At 37.9% G+C, this 17,515-nt stretch overlaps 2 protein-coding genes across 2 annotated transcripts in view; one reads left to right on the top strand and one right to left on the bottom strand.

The window, feature by feature from the left end:
• Window positions 1-1,039: 1,039 nt before the first annotated feature.
• rxfp3.3a2 (relaxin family peptide receptor 3.3a2) lies at window positions 1,040-3,244 on the bottom strand. The gene has a single exon (XM_084109834.1). The coding sequence runs from the start codon at window positions 3,096-3,098 to the stop codon at window positions 1,992-1,994; it is 1,107 nt and encodes a 368-aa protein (XP_083965960.1). The 5' UTR covers window positions 3,099-3,244; the 3' UTR covers window positions 1,040-1,991.
• Window positions 3,245-4,750: 1,506 nt separating this feature from the next.
• adamts7 (a disintegrin-like and metallopeptidase (reprolysin type) with thrombospondin type 1 motif, 7) overlaps window positions 4,751-17,515 on the top strand; it is a 79,718-nt gene continuing 66,953 nt past the window's right edge. The window contains exons 1-4 of the mRNA XM_084108486.1: window positions 4,751-5,171; window positions 10,226-10,593; window positions 13,362-13,539; window positions 14,389-14,582. Coding sequence (XP_083964612.1) covers window positions 5,042-5,171; window positions 10,226-10,593; window positions 13,362-13,539; window positions 14,389-14,582 — 870 coding nt within the window. The 5' untranslated portion in view covers window positions 4,751-5,041. The remainder of the gene's footprint in view (window positions 5,172-10,225; window positions 10,594-13,361; window positions 13,540-14,388; window positions 14,583-17,515) is intronic.

Genomic DNA, 17,515 nt, shown 5'->3' with positions numbered 1-17,515 from the left:
AACAAGGGCAGTCGAGACACTAATTGGGAAATCCAATCTGCATATCAGATCCTTTAACCTCAAAATCCTCTCTCTCAGAACAGATACAATGAAATATACAATAAAATATATGATAAACCACGTTTTAAGGAAGTTTGGTGAGTGAAGGAGGCTACTGTTTTCTGCATATTTTGTATAAAAAGAACGGACACTGTTCATCAATACTTGATATGTATTGTATGTAAGTATTCAGAAATTTGACATTGGTGGTATAACAGAAGGTCTTCAACAATTCATATTCAAAACAAATGCTTCTTTGCACTATTCAGTTTATAAAATAAAAATATTTTTGCTATTTCGCTCTGGTCCGGATAAAATTCATTTGGTGTCTCTTTAGCATTGACTTTTTTTTTCCTCTATGCACCTGATGCAAGATGATTTTTAACTAGTTGGACTGCAACTATTTCTTCTGCAGTAAAATCGTTTGAAATGATTTTTGTCTTTTCTTTGCCAGCGCTCACTCAGAATAGTCAGTATGGCTCCTGTTTCAGGTTTATCAATGAGACGTTAATGTAACATTATTCCTGCTCTCGGATGCAAAGTTTTCTGTTAGTTGAGCATCTCTTTATTTCTGTCATTTTATGAGAAAAGCTTAATTTAACCATTTATCTTTAGCCCGGAGATTTACATGGTTTTATACATTACATGCTATCTCTGACATGCACAAAACAGATTTTAGCATAAATAATGTGCACAGTTTGGTAGATCACATCTTACCCACTGGCACATCTTACCCCACCCTCCGTCTCCTGATGAAGACGGATGTTAAGTGACAAATATTGTGCAATATAATCTTTTGTGTTATACAGAAGAAAGAAAGTCATAGATGTTTGGAACTATGTAAATGATGACAGCATTTTCAGAATTATCTTGAAATAAATGTATTACAGTTCATATTAATGATTAAAACTCATACAGTACATGCAAGCACAGAATCAGACCTCAGAATACCTTTACATTCAAGTGTATTTTTTATTTCTCAAATTTACACATACTTCAAATCACAAGAAAAGATCAAAACATGAAAATAAATTAAATATGATAGCAGGAAAATAGTTTAGATGCAAGATAAAATTTACACTGAACACTAAAAAACACTAGGTTGTTTCAACCCATGTTTGGGTCAAATATGGGTCAAACAAATTGGGTTTACAAATTCCAAGTTAAAAGTTTAAACCAACAGTTAGGTTTGTCTATTTGACCCAAACATGGGTTGAAACCACCCAGTATTTTTTAGAGTGTATTTTAAGCCATTATAGGTTTAACATCCAGCATGTATGTGGGCAAACGAATAAAACACAATTAAAACTGTTCAAGTCACACTCAATCATTGTTCTTTAAGTCATAACCTTCTCATGAACAGCCTTTGGTTCATCAGAAACAGAGAGAAATCAGTCCATTGTTGCACCAGTTAACAGAACCTGTCCAACATGGAAAAATACTGTAGTAAATTTTTGGATTTACTATAGTAAACTGTAGTATATATTACACTTTTTTTAATGAATACTACAGCATACCATAGTATTAACTATAGTAAACTGATAAACTGTAGTAAATACTGCAGTATACTTTAGTTCTTACTACAGTAAACTGAATTGTATTGTAGTATACTATATGATAGTATAGTATTTACGATACTTTGTTAATTTATAATACAGGATACTGTAGTATTAACTATCGTCAATTGTTAAACTGAACACTGTAGTATATTTACTATAATATGGTTCAAAAACGTTATTGTATTTACTAGAGAAATATTACTTCATTCTAGCCTAGTTTTTTAATACAGTTTTTTAATACAGTTTACTGTAGTACCTTTACTATAGTATCGTTCAAAAACATTATAGTAGCCTATGTATTTACTATAATATAGAGTAATTTTACTATGACATACTATAATTGTCCTGTGAAAGCTGTCAGGATTTGGTCTATTGTCTGGATTGTTAGCAGACTTATGCGTCAATCACGTTTAAATGAATTCCAATATGTGCGTCATCGTGTGTTTGATTGCTTCCTCCACTGTATCCATGCAGTTTTCCAACGTTCGAAAGAACAGGTGACGAGACGCGCCAAAAGAAACTATGTAACATTTTCCTAAACTCCCGTCGCATTAAACAATACAAAACTGGGTTTAAGCAGCTGTTAGTATGGGCAAGACAAACAGTCACGGGGAAAACGTAAGTGTGCACCATGTAGTATGACTTGTCCCAGTGCACGGCGTTGAGTTTCACCAGAACTCCCCACAGAGTGATCGCGTGGTTCGGCATCCAGCAGATGAAGAACGAGAGCACCACCACCGTTACAGACTTTGCTACTTTAGATCGTCTTCTCTGAGGGTTGTTGGAACCCCTCTTTTGGATAAACCTCAGAAGTAAAAGATAACACACTGAGAGAATGAACATGGGCATGATAAACGCAACGACTATTTTCTGCAGGTGGTACAACGCGAGCCAGTCGTGTCCTTCTGGAAACTTGAGGAGACAGAGTTTTTCACCTGCCACAACTGTCACGGTGGAGAAAATAGATGTTGGAGCTGTTGCTACAGTCGCCAGGATCCACAACACAGCGCAGATCCACTTCACTGACACACACTTCGTTCGAGAAGGGACTTTTAAGGCGGACGCGACAGACCAGTAGCGCGTGATGCTCATCGCGGTGAGAAAGAACACGCTCGCGTACATGTTCATCACAGTGACTGATAAAATGATCTTGCACATCGCGTTACCAAACGGCCAGCTGAAATCCAACACCGTATCCACTGCCCAGAAGGGCAAGGTCAGAACGAACTGGAAGTCGGTGACAGCTAAATTGATGACAAAGAAATTAATGATGGATTTCTTTCGTCCTTGTCTGATCTTCATCAGGAAAAACACCAAAAGATTCCCGACCAAACCCACGGCGCACACTGCGGAGTAAACAGCCGAGATGATGATCCTCAGGACGAGGCTTCCGTCAGCACTCACATCGATGTCCTCCAGACTGCTGAACTTGTGGAGACCCGTGAAACTCCTGTTCAAACTTCCCCATCCGCTGTGGTTGAGATTGAGTATGTCACCCATTGTTTCTGAAAGAGCTCTCCAACAGGTGCCTGGTGGACAATCGCATATCACTCAGTCTGATATAGTATTGTGTCACACAAAATAGAAACAGCTATATCTGCAACAGATTCCCATGCGTGTAAGCGACGTGATAGTGTACCTGTCACCACGCGCTTTATGCTGAAGTGCGCGCCTGTGGAGCGCGCGCACTGGATACACCACTGACCGCACACTTGACGTCATGTCATGATAAAGCATCTGAAAAAATTGAGGGAGAGTGACTAAATAACACAAGATGGCACTGAAAAAAAAAAGAAAAAAAACCTGGTATGCATCATAGTGCAATGCCGAATGGTTTAACATTGAATTCTAATTCTCTATTCGCGTATTTTATTGGGTTATAAGGTTTGCTTTCCAGTTCCTGTTGAAATCTCATAGTACTCCTAGAGTCAATCAAGCCTTATCTTATCATATATCATCTTAACCCTTTTGCTATGCTAGATGGGAATGACTTGAAAATTGACATGAAATATGTTTGCTTGCTAGTGTCCACTAGAGGGGGCACTTGATGGACACTCAGATACATCTGCAGTTTGGTACTTTCTAAATCAGCTATAGCATGTTCGCTTTTCAGCCTTTCAATTCATGAGCTAGAATGTTAAATGGAATGGTAGATGACTTGCACAATACATAAATGCACGTTCAGCAGTGCAACACAACAATGGACAATAACTTAGTAGGTGTTAAAGGGATAATTCACCCAAAAATATAAATTCTGTCATTATAAATGTTGTTCCAAACATATAGACCTTATGTGCCAGAGAAACAAGCATGCAGCCATTTTGTCTTTGAACTTCCGTTTTTGTGGTAGCTCTGTATATTTCTATCGCTGTTGAAGAGTAAAGTTGATTTACTTATTGTAGCGTTAAGGAAAGTTGTCATGATATTGTAATGTTTGAAGTAGATGTCATGAATGTTAACTGGAAGATTTTAAAACGAGCGGTTCATTAATACATTTGTAAGATCTTACCTTCATGCTGTGGAATTACAAACGGAAAACAACACAACGAGCGCAGCGCTGAAGAGGGGCGTGGCTTCATATGGTCTATAAGACTTTATTTCTTCTGTGGAACATAAAAGAAGTTATTTATTTTCCCTGTCCAACTGGAGATAAACAAATAGGCTAATAACAATACTAAGATTATGATGCACCTTTAATTTCAAGGATAGGCCTTAATATCATTGATGGATTAATAGAGGGACATGAGCTGATGATTACTGGCATTATTATTAATGCTCTCAACAACAGGGACACATCAATGTAGATTCTAGCATTCAAAAACAGCAATCCGTAAGTAAAAGGAATTGAACAGAACGCAGGTCGAGTATTATAACTGCAACGGCCAAGACGTCCGACTGACGTGTTCATAACCAATAAATAAAACTGCACAGACGGAACGCTTCCGTTGTGAATGTTCCTCTACTACTGCTCTATGCAATGTCAAATGGTTAAGTAGTGTTTAAATGATGAGATGAGAGTCCCTGAACACGGAAAGCACCAAACAAAGACTAGAACGGGTTCAGTTCAGTCTGACACACTGAACACAAAGAAACCCTCCTCCTCCAACTAGAGGGCGGAACTTTGACAAAGTTTTACTGAGACACACACAGTTCTCTGCTCTTCTGTGTGCGGCATCAGTAACTCCAGTCGTCCCAGATGATTTAACGGAGTCCAGAATCGCCCCTGCACCGGATTCACAGACTTTATCATGCTGGGTTATTTGCTTCGGACTGATGATGATCATTGCAGATCTCTGGAGTAATAAATGCACCGTTCTTTTGTGTGATGGGTCCAAACCACCGATGCATTAGGCTGAGGCAAAAGTTCCTACTCAAACCATCTCCATTTAAATGGACTGTAGATGTACCAGGAGTGATCTGTCTTCCCCTCTGTGCAGTTTGACATGATGGTTCAGCTGGACTGCGGGAGGAAAGTTTTGGGACCAGCGAGTTTTTCTCTCTTGTTTGTGATAACAGCTGGGCTTCTGTCCATTCTCGAGAGCACAAACACGAGCGGAGATAATCAAGACACAGGTGAGTGGGTTGAGCTTGTGTCTCATTACAGTCCCACGCCGTGATTTGCAGCTTTGTTTTGTCTCATTGTCAGTTGATTGTCACAATGGAGCTTGAACAGGCTACAGTGCCCACAAGAGCCATTTATTTTAGCACATCAGACTTTGCAATTTGAAATATTTCATAAAAAGTTTGCTTTGTGTAACGTACAGGCCTATGCTGTTTATTAAAGATACGCTACAGTAGGCTACTAACTTTTTGTTCAAAATTAACAAAATTTAAAAGAATCAATTCATCATCAGTCCTGTCCAGTCCTCCACAATGGAGCTTGAACAGGCTGCAGTGCCCACAAAAAGTATTTTGGACACTTATTTATTTCTTTATTTATTTTAAAGTGGCATTTATTTTAGCACAATCACACTTTGCAATTTGAAATATTTCATAAAAAGTTTGTTTATTATTTTAAAACAACATATAGGCCTATGCTGTTTATTAAATATACACTATGTAACGTTTTGTTCAAAATGAACAACATTTAAAATAATCAATATATCAGCAGTCCTTCTTCTAAAACATGTTTTTGTCTTACCCTGGTTCACTATGGTAAGCCATGGTAAGATGTATAGGCTAATGATATCTGGACATATTAATTCTCTCCCCAAAATTTTGCTCAATATGGCCCCAATTTTGATGACAGATGCAAACTCCTCAAATGTTATATGATACTTAGATCCCTATTTGGATACTTTCCTCAAAACCACCACCTATAATTACCTCCATACAAACTTCAAATCTAGAAATTTGCTTTATACAGTATTTGGAGGCTTCAGCATCCGACTGATCATTCATTTTATTCTCATGTTCATAAATCATACACTAGAAATTATTACTTTTTGGTAACGTCTGAATTGGTTTCTAATATTAGTAATACTACTAAATATCATGGGACCCAGGAATAGACTTTTGTCCACTGTAGTGGACGTTATATTTTAGTGAATTTCTCTGACACCATAGATGTCACATGTCACGACCTAGGTGTCCTGTGAAGAGCACATTCAGGGCTTTTCAGAGAGACCAAATGTTTGGAGGTTTCACCATGAAAACAACTTCTCCTTGGTCTTTAAAAAATGTCTTGCATTAATTTAGTGATCAAATGTAGCACTCTTATGGAAATATGAAAATATATTGTAATTATAATTTAAATCGGCCTACTTTTCAAATTGTATTTCATAAACCAACATCTCAGGAAAATATTATGGGGTTTCAAATCAAAAAATTACTTTGTTACAGAACAGGGCATTGATTTCATACATGTCCACTGTAGAGGAGTGGGAGACACAACAAGTGAATATGGAAATAAATTATACCTCAATATTCCTATGAAATATTAGATATTATTATTAAAATGTTGCTAATTATTACTCCAATTATTACACTTCTTTTTTCATTAAATGTTGCTCCAAGGACACATTAATGTGCAAATTAGAAACAGTGTATAGATACATTGCATTGAATGGGAATGTTAAGATATGGCCATTTTACATAAAGTAAAATGGTGTATCAATTCATTCCGTTATATCTTTCATAACATAGTTGAGAATCAAATTTTGGTTAAAAAAAATCCTGAAACCCCAAAATTTATTGGTGATTAAAAAAAACTAAAAAACATTGTTTTTGCCTATACATATAATTTCATGTCATTTTTTTTTTTAAACAACTGAGTCCTGGTGTCCACTACAGAGGACATAGCATAACATGAATAAAATATCATTTTTCAAAAATATATATTTTTTCCATTTGTTTCTTATGCTCTAAAAAATGTGATGGCATGAAAAAAACAAAAACTAAATTCAAAAAACTAATTTTTTCTGGGTCTCAGGATCTGATCATAGCCCAGTAATGTTTCAACTTTAAAGTATTTTGCCAAACAAAACTACTGTTGGCGTTTTAACCCAATGTTAATCAAAGACAACTTTTATATCATAGAAAAACCTATTCATATTAGTTTTGACGCTCTCATGAGCACAATCACCGAATCTGTTTATGTTCATCAGTTTATTATGAGAGTATTCTTGAGAGTGCAGAATTCAGAGTTCAGCTCGTGCACTGAACAAAACTCCCGCGTTTCATTGATTACTAATCAGCGCCTCTGATTGGCCATTGCATTCGTAAGCTCAACAGAGTCGTGTGTGATTGGTTATAGTGCGCAACGTTTTAAAGGGTGTAAAAGTATGATGCAACATGAGCAGATTTAAATTGATTCAATTTCATTTCATTAATTATTAATTCACTTTATTACTAGATTTAGTTTAAATGTACAGGTGCATTATTTTTTTGCCAAAGCCACCATTCATTTTCCCCAGCCTTACACACATAGCCTCACAGCCTATGCTGAAAACCATTTAATTAATGCTATTTTATCTTCTAATTCTTGTTTTGTTTGTGCTTTTACAACATCTATATGCACCAACTACCTTAAAGTAGCCTGGTCTATTGAGCTGAACGATGAAGTGTCTGAGTGTCTATTGAGATCTGGGAAGAAGGCCTGTCGAGAATAAACAGCTGTTCTGTAAATTCGAGATATAAATTAATCCATTTCAAAGTTATACACCCAATTCGTTACTCCAAAACTAGATTAAACAAAATATTTCCTTCCAAATCTTCGATAGGTGCAAGATACCCCGGAGGGGACATTGGCACATTTATTTAGGTTTTGACCCATATTCTGTATGATTTCTGGTTTAAGATTTTTGTATTGTTTTCAAGTGCGTACAGTATTAACATTCAACCTGACCACAATCTGGCTATTTTTGGCTATTCTGATGTAATGGATACTATCCCTCATACTCATCAGCTCGCTCTGATGGTAGGTTTGATTGCAGCCAAAAAAGTAATACTCCTCAATTGGAAAACTTTTTGGAAAGAACCAGTACAGCTGTATATGTCTTTTATAAATCGGATAAAACTAAAGACTTCTGAGATATGAAGGATGCAACACTACTCTATAGGTACTCAAGATTAACAAGAGATTGGCAGAAACTGTGTGTGTGTGTTATGTACCCTTTAATAAGTATTTGGAACAACCTGTAATATATTTTTTGTGTGTGTGTGTGATTTAGTACTGGTGTGAATATACTATATTAAAGTGTAAGATAAAAAGGATACTGTAATGTGAATTGTTTCTAAATATCAATGTCAAATGCCACTGTTCTCTTGTTTGTGTGGTTTTGAGTTATTTTTTGCCCAGATGAAGCAACTCCATATCCCATTTCGTGGAGGACACTGAGGGGTAATGCTGTTTCCCTCTGCTTCCACAATCATGGAGGTCAAAACAACAGGGCTGCCAATGAACAGAGTCAAGCCATAAAACAAAGACTGTTTAAACTTCTTTACACACTCTCCAGAGAATTGTAGGAATATGGAGAATGCAGTCATGACTAGATATTTTAGTCTTTACTATGGCGCAGAATTGCTATAAATCCTTCTGTAAGAATTATTCTGGTCTATTGTTTGAATAGAATGACAGACATCTACTTACTGCTTTATGATAATTCATGGATTTGTTTCATGAATTATTCAATGTACAATTCAATTGCTTTGCAAGTCATAGGTCACACAATCCCCAAAAATCCTGCAATCAGTGCGTTTAGTAAAATCTTTGGGGAATTTGAAGACTTTTAAAGTTTGAACTCTGATAAAATATTATTCATTGGTACTTTAGTGCACCATAAGACAATAAGAAGTTGTGAACAACATAAAACATTACTATTTAGTTGTTTGTAAAATGCAGTCTCTATACATGACTTTTACATTTCCTGAAGAAAAAAGTTAGTGTTGCTTATCCATGCAAAACTGTGCAGTTCAACAGTGCAGTTCTAAGTGGTTTCCAGGACACTATACTAAACATTTGAGTTTTGTACCATTGAACTTAGTTGAAGCATATGTATAAACTAAATATTTACGGAAGCGTCCAAACAGCAGTAATGGCTGGAATAATGAGCTCATGTTTTGCATGTTATTTGCAGCTCTTCAACACAGTCAATTTAAATAGTGCATTTTCATTTGTGCATGCCAAATAAAAACAATTCCTAGGTTATTGTATTTGTATTAATTTACTGCCTATTATTATTTTTTATTCCTGAAGATTTATTATTTACTAATTATTTTGATTCATTATTATTTCGTTCCATTGACTACTTACAAAAAGCTTACTAACCTACTTGCAGTAACCAAATTGATAGTTAAAGAAACCCCATTATGCCCCCCATATTTCCAGGGCTGGGGGGCTTTTTGATGCTTCACACTCAAATTGATACGGTAACCAACGCCATCGTGACTGTTTGTATCACTGTGTATTCAAGTGTTGAGGAAGATCCGGGGCTGAAAATCAGATATGGTAATGGCCGCTTGGTTTCTGACGTGCTGTAAGAGGTCGACCAATTACAACAGACTGGGTCATTTGACCAATCAGAGCAGAGTAGATCAATCACCACAGATTGGGCCATCTGACCAATCAGAGCAAAGTAGATCAATCATAACAGACTGGACCATCTGACCAATCAGAGCAGAGTAGATCAATCACCACAGACTGGACCATCTGACCAATCAGAGCAGAGTAGATCAATCACCACAGACTGAGCCATCTGACCAATCAGAGCAAAGCAGGCTCTTGGAAAGGAGGGGTTTAGAGAGCCTTTATTGAACCGTTTCAGATGTGAGAATAGAGTTGATACTGCAATGCACAGTATATTATGAGAAAATGAAAGTCTTTTTTGACCTTGGATGCATATAACCTATTTACCCTATTGACCCTTTAAAGTAGCATAATAAGGGCACTTTAAAAACTAACTGATATTTACCAACTCCCTACTGTGAACTTTACATCCCAATTTAAGTAAAACCTCAACAACGGTAGACGCAACCCTACACAAATTGAAAGATGGGGCTCAGATCGCAAATATATGTTGTTGTTTTTTCATCCGATTTGTCTTTTGGCACAAATTATAACTATTTAACAATTCCACCTCTAGTATGTAACAGTTTTTATCTTAATAGTTACCCTGTTGTTTTTGTAGATAGTTCTCTTGATGGATTTCCAAACTATGAAGTTGTTCATCCTATCCGAGTGGATTCATCAGGACAGTTTTTGTCCAATCTTGTTTCCCACCGCGTGAGTCGAATTCAGAGGAGAGAAACGGCAAAAAACAAAGAGAGTCTGGCCCGGGTTTTCTTCCATCTGCAGTATGGTGGTCAGGACCTGCACTTTAACCTCACCCTAAACCCTCATCTACTAGCGCCTGGATTCCTCACAGAGCGGAGGTACGGTGGCCTGCAAGGGTCTACAGTACACGGCCATGGCCACTCTCTCTGCTTCTTCTTGGGAGATGTCTGGAGCAGTAAACTGACCTGGGGTCAAGCAGCTGTGAGCACCTGCAATGGCCTGGTGAGTCCATAAGCATACTTGTATTTGGATGTTTCACAATATGGTCCTATGTAGAATTGTAAAAATAGGGAATTATTTAATCAAACATTGTTGATGATATTTTTAGGGGTTTAACCCTATTGTAATTGTTAGAATTTCCAAGAATCAGCATTCTCCCCTAAAAGTAATCAGGCAGACCAAACCGTAAGTCGTAGAGAGTTGAATCTTTGAGGGATGGTAGTACCCACCCCATCTACAATGTCACCAAGGCTCGTCCCAATCGGCTCGATGGTGGCACTAAAATTATTATTTTGGAATCCTTGGAACCCAATTATTTAGCAATTACGTTGGTAGTGGTGGGAATCTTTTGGAATCCCAAGAAAAGCTTGATACGTGCTTGACTAACTAAACTAAACATTACTTAAGACAATTTTCTATTTGTTAAGATATTGATATGAACTGCTGTTGTCAAGCTCCATTCATAATGCTTCCTCTGTTGCAAGCCTGTGCTCTCTCTAAACTGTCTGGTGGGTTCTGCACTGTCGCCTTCTTTGAAATGACATCATCACATTATTATACATTTAGAATATAGATTTTTGAAATTTGTTAATTGATTTGAATCGGTGGAAGATAGAATCACGATTCATATGTGAATCGATTCCCCCCCCCCCTCCTCCCCCTATACGTTGGAATCCTTGGCTCAAGACGAGGATCGTCACTGTGGTGAAATTTTCGGGAATTTCGGATTTTTCGTAAAAAAACGAAAATGCAAACTAGTTCTAGGTTTTTCACCTGATCGGAACCAAACCAATGCAGAGAGATTCTCTGGAGTCTGATTGTCATTAATTATCAAAAATTAATTATACACATCCACAACAGGACGCCAAAACATACGAAGTGGGTATGGACAATTTCACTACATCCCTCTTGAATGGAATAAGATAATTTCACCAAAATTGGTGCACCTATGTATGGACTCAGTCTGTTGTCACATGAAAATGACGTGGCGACTGGCCACATGGTGATGCTATAAAATGGGGAAAAAAACAAAAACGACAATAGCTATGCAACAGTTAGTCCGATTGACTGAAAAACTGGCATGCAGTGTCTTTGTCCAACGTGCTGCGATTGTCTACGAGGACATTTGCTTATCTTGAAAAACATCGGCCAAAGAATTTCGAGCAGCTGTAAGACAAGGTTAACGGAGGCTGATCGAAACAAAACCTGAGAGGCCTGTGAGAAATTCGAAAGAAATCTGCTACCAGGGGTTGCCTTCACTTTTTCATATGCGTAAAGGATTGTAAATCATGCGTTTTTTCACACATACAATACAGTAGAACTCCTCATTCTGAGCAACTTGCCTCTAGGGGCACTCTTTTAATTGGCTGTGATTTTGAATCGATTTGGTTGCGAGTGCAGTACACTTGTCTCGTAGTCGTGCCTCATCTAGTGTGGATAGACAAATTGCTTGTTACTGGAATTTTATTGCGTCACGTCTGGTTCTGGTTCACAGTGAAACATTCCCGTAATTCTCCCTGTGAGTAGGAAAGGGTTAGAGCAGGGGTGTCCAATCCTGCTCCTGGAGGGCCATTGTCTTGCGAACTTTAGCTTTAACCCCAATTAAACACATCTGAACCTCAAGGTCTTACTAGGAATACTAGAAACATCCAGGCAGGTGTGTAGAGGCAAGTAGGAGCTAAACTCTGCAAGACCTCCTGGAGCAGGTTTGGACACCCCTGGGTCAGAGGTTAGAGTTAAGGTTAAAGCTGTGAATGTTTGGAAGGAATGTTGTTTCAGGCTGAACAAAGGATGTTGATACAGGTGATCTAGGTAATCCAGAAAAATTTCCTACTTGGGTAAATTGCATCATTCCACTCCAGTCTAGACAAAAAGCTTACCCTGTTTTTACATGTTCCTTGGTTTTGTGTTTCTTGTGTTTTGTGGGTTTTTGGACCTGACCTATCAAACCTGACCGTTCTATTATGCTGGAGTTAATGATGAGGATGTGAATGATTGGGACAGAAAATACACTTCAAAATAAAAGTCCAAATAGCAAAAACAAAAAACATAAAACCAGGGATCATGTAACATTTGTCTTTTTTCATATAAATATATAGCAAACTGATTTAAGGTTAGTGACTTGACACATGTGACTTGACTATTTCTTAGAATGTTTGTATTAGAAAATACATTTAAAAAAAATGCAATTTATACATACAATGTCTTGAATACACCTCTTCAATGATAAGCACACAATTTCTGGACTGAATTCTTAAATTATGGAAGAGGTAAAAAAAATATATATATATTAGAATTGTAATTCACAGCTTTTTACAACATTTTACAATATGAAATTAACCTTATCTTTGTAAAAAAAAAAATATATATATATATATATAAATTATTTTTTTGGACAAAGATATGGTTATTTCATATTATAAAATGTCATATAGTATGACCCCAAAAAGCAAAATTATATTATATTTATGAATTAATAGTACATTTTACCATGATAAATATATATTTAAAAAAAAACTTTTTTATAAATAATTGCATTGGCAAAAAGCTGAAATAAGATATTTTTTATATATACATATATATATGTTTTTATGATATTTCTGTAAATGCTTATTTTATTTTATTTAGTTTCAGTTGGAAGCTGAGTGGTAATAATTATGTAATAACAAGTGGGTGCATCTGCAGAACTGCAGTGAATTAGTGAGACAGTGAATGTGTACTTAAGCTGTTTAATTTTGTGTCCTGTTGCTTTGACCTTCTGTTCTCTCTAGACAGGGCTGTTCAAGCTCTCAGAAGAGGAATTTTTCATTAGTCCACTGGAGACGGCACAAGAAGAGTCGAACCCACAGGCTCACGCCATCTATAAGCGACATGCTGTCCAATCAGAACGCCAGCTGGTGCAGCCTCTGTTCGGGGAGCACACAGCCAACGCCACCTGTGGGGTCAGAGGTCAGACTTAGGGCCCTATTTTAAGGATCTAAGCGCATGGTCTAAAGCGCACGGCACACAAGTGAATCTACTTTTGCTAGTTTAACGACGGGAAAAATGGTCGGCGCTCCCGGCGCATGGTCTAAAAGGTTGTCTCTATACTCTTAATGAGTAATGGGTGTGTTTTGGGCGTAAACCAATTAGAGTCTCTTCTCACATTCCCTTTAAAAGCCAGTTGTGCTCGCGCCATGGCGGATTCGCTATTTACATGGAGGAATTTGCAAGTGGAAAGACTTTTCTCTAGCGAGCAAACGGATCTGCTTGTGCGCGAGGTTAAAGCTCGTAAGCAGACCATCATATCTTTATGTACACAATAATAATCTATTACATTGTAATCTTTTTATTTTTAATATTTGGCATGTTTGTGTGCTGCTGCGATTCCCTGTGTGTGTAATAAGCAGAGTGTATGTGCGTTGTGGACCCGCCTATAGTCTCATATTACTAATGTGCTCTTTAAATAACAAAAAAATAATGCACCATTGACTTCAGACCAGGTTTCAGTTGCTCAATGGCTCAGTCTATTTCAGTTGCCTCAAAATAGCAACGCGCCAACAATGCTCCTTAACACACCTCTTTTTCAGACCAGCAGCCCATGGGCGCAAATGCATTTGCTATTTAAACAATGTGGCGTAGGATTAAAAAAAATAATAACTGCGTCAGGCTGAAACTAGCAAAAAACACTTGTGTCGCGCCTGGCGCTGCATTGCATCGGATGTATGATAGGGCCCATAGGGATTCAATGAGGCTAAATAATTTTGCCCAGATGTCACATCATTCCCTTCATCCAGTGTGATTTCTCCCTCTCTGTAGGTCCTTTAGGAGAGGCAGAGCAGGTGGAGAGGCAACGAGAGCGCTGGGAGAGACGGCAGCGGCGCAGGCGCATTAGACAGAGATCCATCAGCTCTGAGAAGTGGGTCGAGACTCTGGTAGTGGCTGATCCTAAAATGGTGGAGTACCATGGAAGCAAAGGAGTTGTGAGCTATGTGCTCTCTGTCATGAATATTGTGAGTAACAGTCATATTTATGAATAAATGAATTAATGGCGAGAATCACTATTACTGGCCACGTTAACCCTTCAAATTGCGCAAATTGAAATTTCGAATTGAAAACACTCCCATTGGAAACACGTAAATTTTACAAAAATTCCCATATATTACGCAAAAAAGTTTTTATGGTCTCATGTGGTGGTTTTTCAGGCAATTCAAAAAAGTAATATTTCACAAAACTGCAATGGAAACAGTTTTTTTCCCATTTACAGGTTACCTGACGTACGTTCAAGTCGATTATTCTTTAAAGAAGATGCGGTGTTTTTGGACAGAAGACGAGACAGAGTTTTTCATTAAACTCATAAAAGACAAAAGTATTACAGGAATACTGGATTCTAAACAACAAAGAAATGCCACAATTTATCGAGAACCTTGAAGCAGATATGAGGGAGAAACACCTAGAAACTGACGTGAAATTGACGTGTTTCCATTGGGCGTATTTCTGATTCGCAATTAGAATTTGCGCAATTTGAAGGGTAATGGAACGCGGACGCGGCTAATAACTTTTATTTGTTTTGCACTTTGATGTTTAAAACTCTGCAGACATTTTACATTCTCAAACTGCTGTATTGCTGTATTATATATATACAGTGAGGAAAATAAGTATTTAAACACCCTGCTATTTTGCAAGTTCTCCCACTTAGAAATCATGGAGGGGTCTGAAATTGTCATCATAGGTGCATGTCCACTGTGAGAGACATAATCTAAAAAAAAAAAAATCCAGAAATCACTATGTATGATTTTTTAACTATTTATTTGTATGATACAGCTGCAAATAAGTATTTGAACACCTGAGAAAATCAATGTTAATATTTGGTACAGTAGCCTTTGTTTGCAATTACAGAGGTCAAACGTTTCCTGTAGTTTTTCACCAGGTTTGCACACACTGCAGGAGGGATTTTGGCCCACTCCTCCACACAGATCTTCTCTAGATCAGTCAGGTTTCTGGGCTGTCGCTGAGAAACACGGAGTTTGAGCTCCCTCCAAAGATTCTCTATTGGGTTTAGGTCTGGAGACTGGCTAGGCCACGCCAGAACCTTGATATGCTTCTTACAGAGCCACTCCTTGGTTATCCTGGCTGTGTGCTTCGGGTCATTGTCATGTTGGAAGACCCAGCCTCGACCCATCTTCAATGCTCTAACTGAGGGAAGGAGGTTGTTCCCCAAAATCTCGCAATACATGGCCCCGGTCATCCTCTCCTTAATACAGTGCAGTCGCCCTGTCCCATGTGCAGAAAAACACCCCCAAAGCATGATGCTACCACCCCCATGCTTCACAGTAGGGATGGTGTTCTTGGGATGGTACTCATCATTCTTCTTCCTCCAAACACGTTTAGTGGAATTATGACCAAAAAGTTCTGTTTTGGTCTCATCTGACCACATGACTTTCTCCCATGACTCCTCTGGATCATCCAAATGGTCATTGGCAAACTTAAGACGGGCCTTGACATGTGCTGGTTTAAGCAGGGGAACCTTCCGTGCCATGCATGATTTCAAACCATGACGTCTTAGTGTATTACCAACAGTAACCTTGGAAACGGTGGTCCCAGCTCTTTTCAGGTCATTGACCAGCTCCTCCCGTGTAGTTCTGGGCTGATTTCTCACCTTTCTTAGGATCATTGAGACCCCACGAGGTGAGATCTTGCATGGAGCCCCAGTCCGAGGGAGATTGACAGTCATGTTTAGCTTCTTCCATTTTCTAATGATTGCTCCAACAGTGGACCTTTTTTCACCAAGCTGCTTGGCAATTTCCCCGTAGCCCTTTCCAGCCTTGTGGAGGTGTACAATTTTGTCTCTAGTGTCTTTGGACAGCTCTTTGGTCTTGGCCATGTTAGTAGTTGGATTCTTACTGATTGTATGGGGTGGACAGGTGTCTTTATGCAGCTAACGACCTCAAACAGGTGCATCTAATTTAGGATAATAAATGGAGTGGAGGTGGACATTTTAAAGGCAGACTAACAGGTCTTTGAGGGTCAGAATTCTAGCTGATAGACAGGTGTTCAAATACTTATTTGCAGCTGTACCATACAAATAAATAGTTAAAAAATCATATATTGTGATTTCTGGTTTTTTTTTTTTTGATTATGTCTCTCACAGTGGACATGCACCTACGATGACAATTTCAGACCCCTCCATGATTTCCAAGTGGGAGAACTTGCAAAATAGCAGGGTGTTCAAATACTTATTTTCCTCACTGTATATATGTGTATATATACTATCTTTTCAAATACTGTTGTTTGTACTGTTCATCCAGCTTATGTTAATTGCAAAATAGTGCCAATTTATAATCATAAGATCCTAGATATGATTAGACTCGCCAGGAACACCCACAAAAAAATCTGAAAATTTTCCAAATCCACACTTTTCGGTTTTTCTTCTTAACTCTGATGTGCTGTTTTAAACTATCCTCATTTCCTCCCTTTAGCTTTCCGACTCTCTTCTCCTCAAATAGCAACAATGTCCTTTAGGCAGCAGCACTTTAGTTGCTCCTGAGCTGGATCCAAGTCAGCTGACCATGTTACAGATCCAGTCTGTTAGGTACATTTTCCAAAATATACTCTGTATGCTTCGTCTGGCTTCTGTTTTTGAGGAGGGAAAAGCCCCTCAGGGGAAAAAAAGTTTTCCATTCCAGACACTTGGTTGGTATTGAAGAACAAGAACCTTTAATAAAGGGGAAACATTCCATTATCCGAGTTGGCAGGGGTTTAGTTCTGGCATTATAAACTCATTGCTGCTGTATTTGAGTTGTTTTTATGTATTGTTGAAGCAGGTGAAGAAGGTAATGATCCAGAACCTAATTTTCAAAGTGAGGAATGCAAATAAAAGATGACTGTACCTTATGAAGTTTTGGTTACACTTTATTTTAAGGTGTTATTGTTACAGTGTAATTAT

Source organism: Abramis brama, assembly GCF_963993115.1.
Source record: "Abramis brama genome assembly, chromosome: 3".
Lineage (NCBI taxonomy): Eukaryota > Metazoa > Chordata > Actinopteri > Cypriniformes > Leuciscidae > Abramis > Abramis brama.
This window is presented reverse-complemented; position numbering and strand designations above follow the sequence as displayed.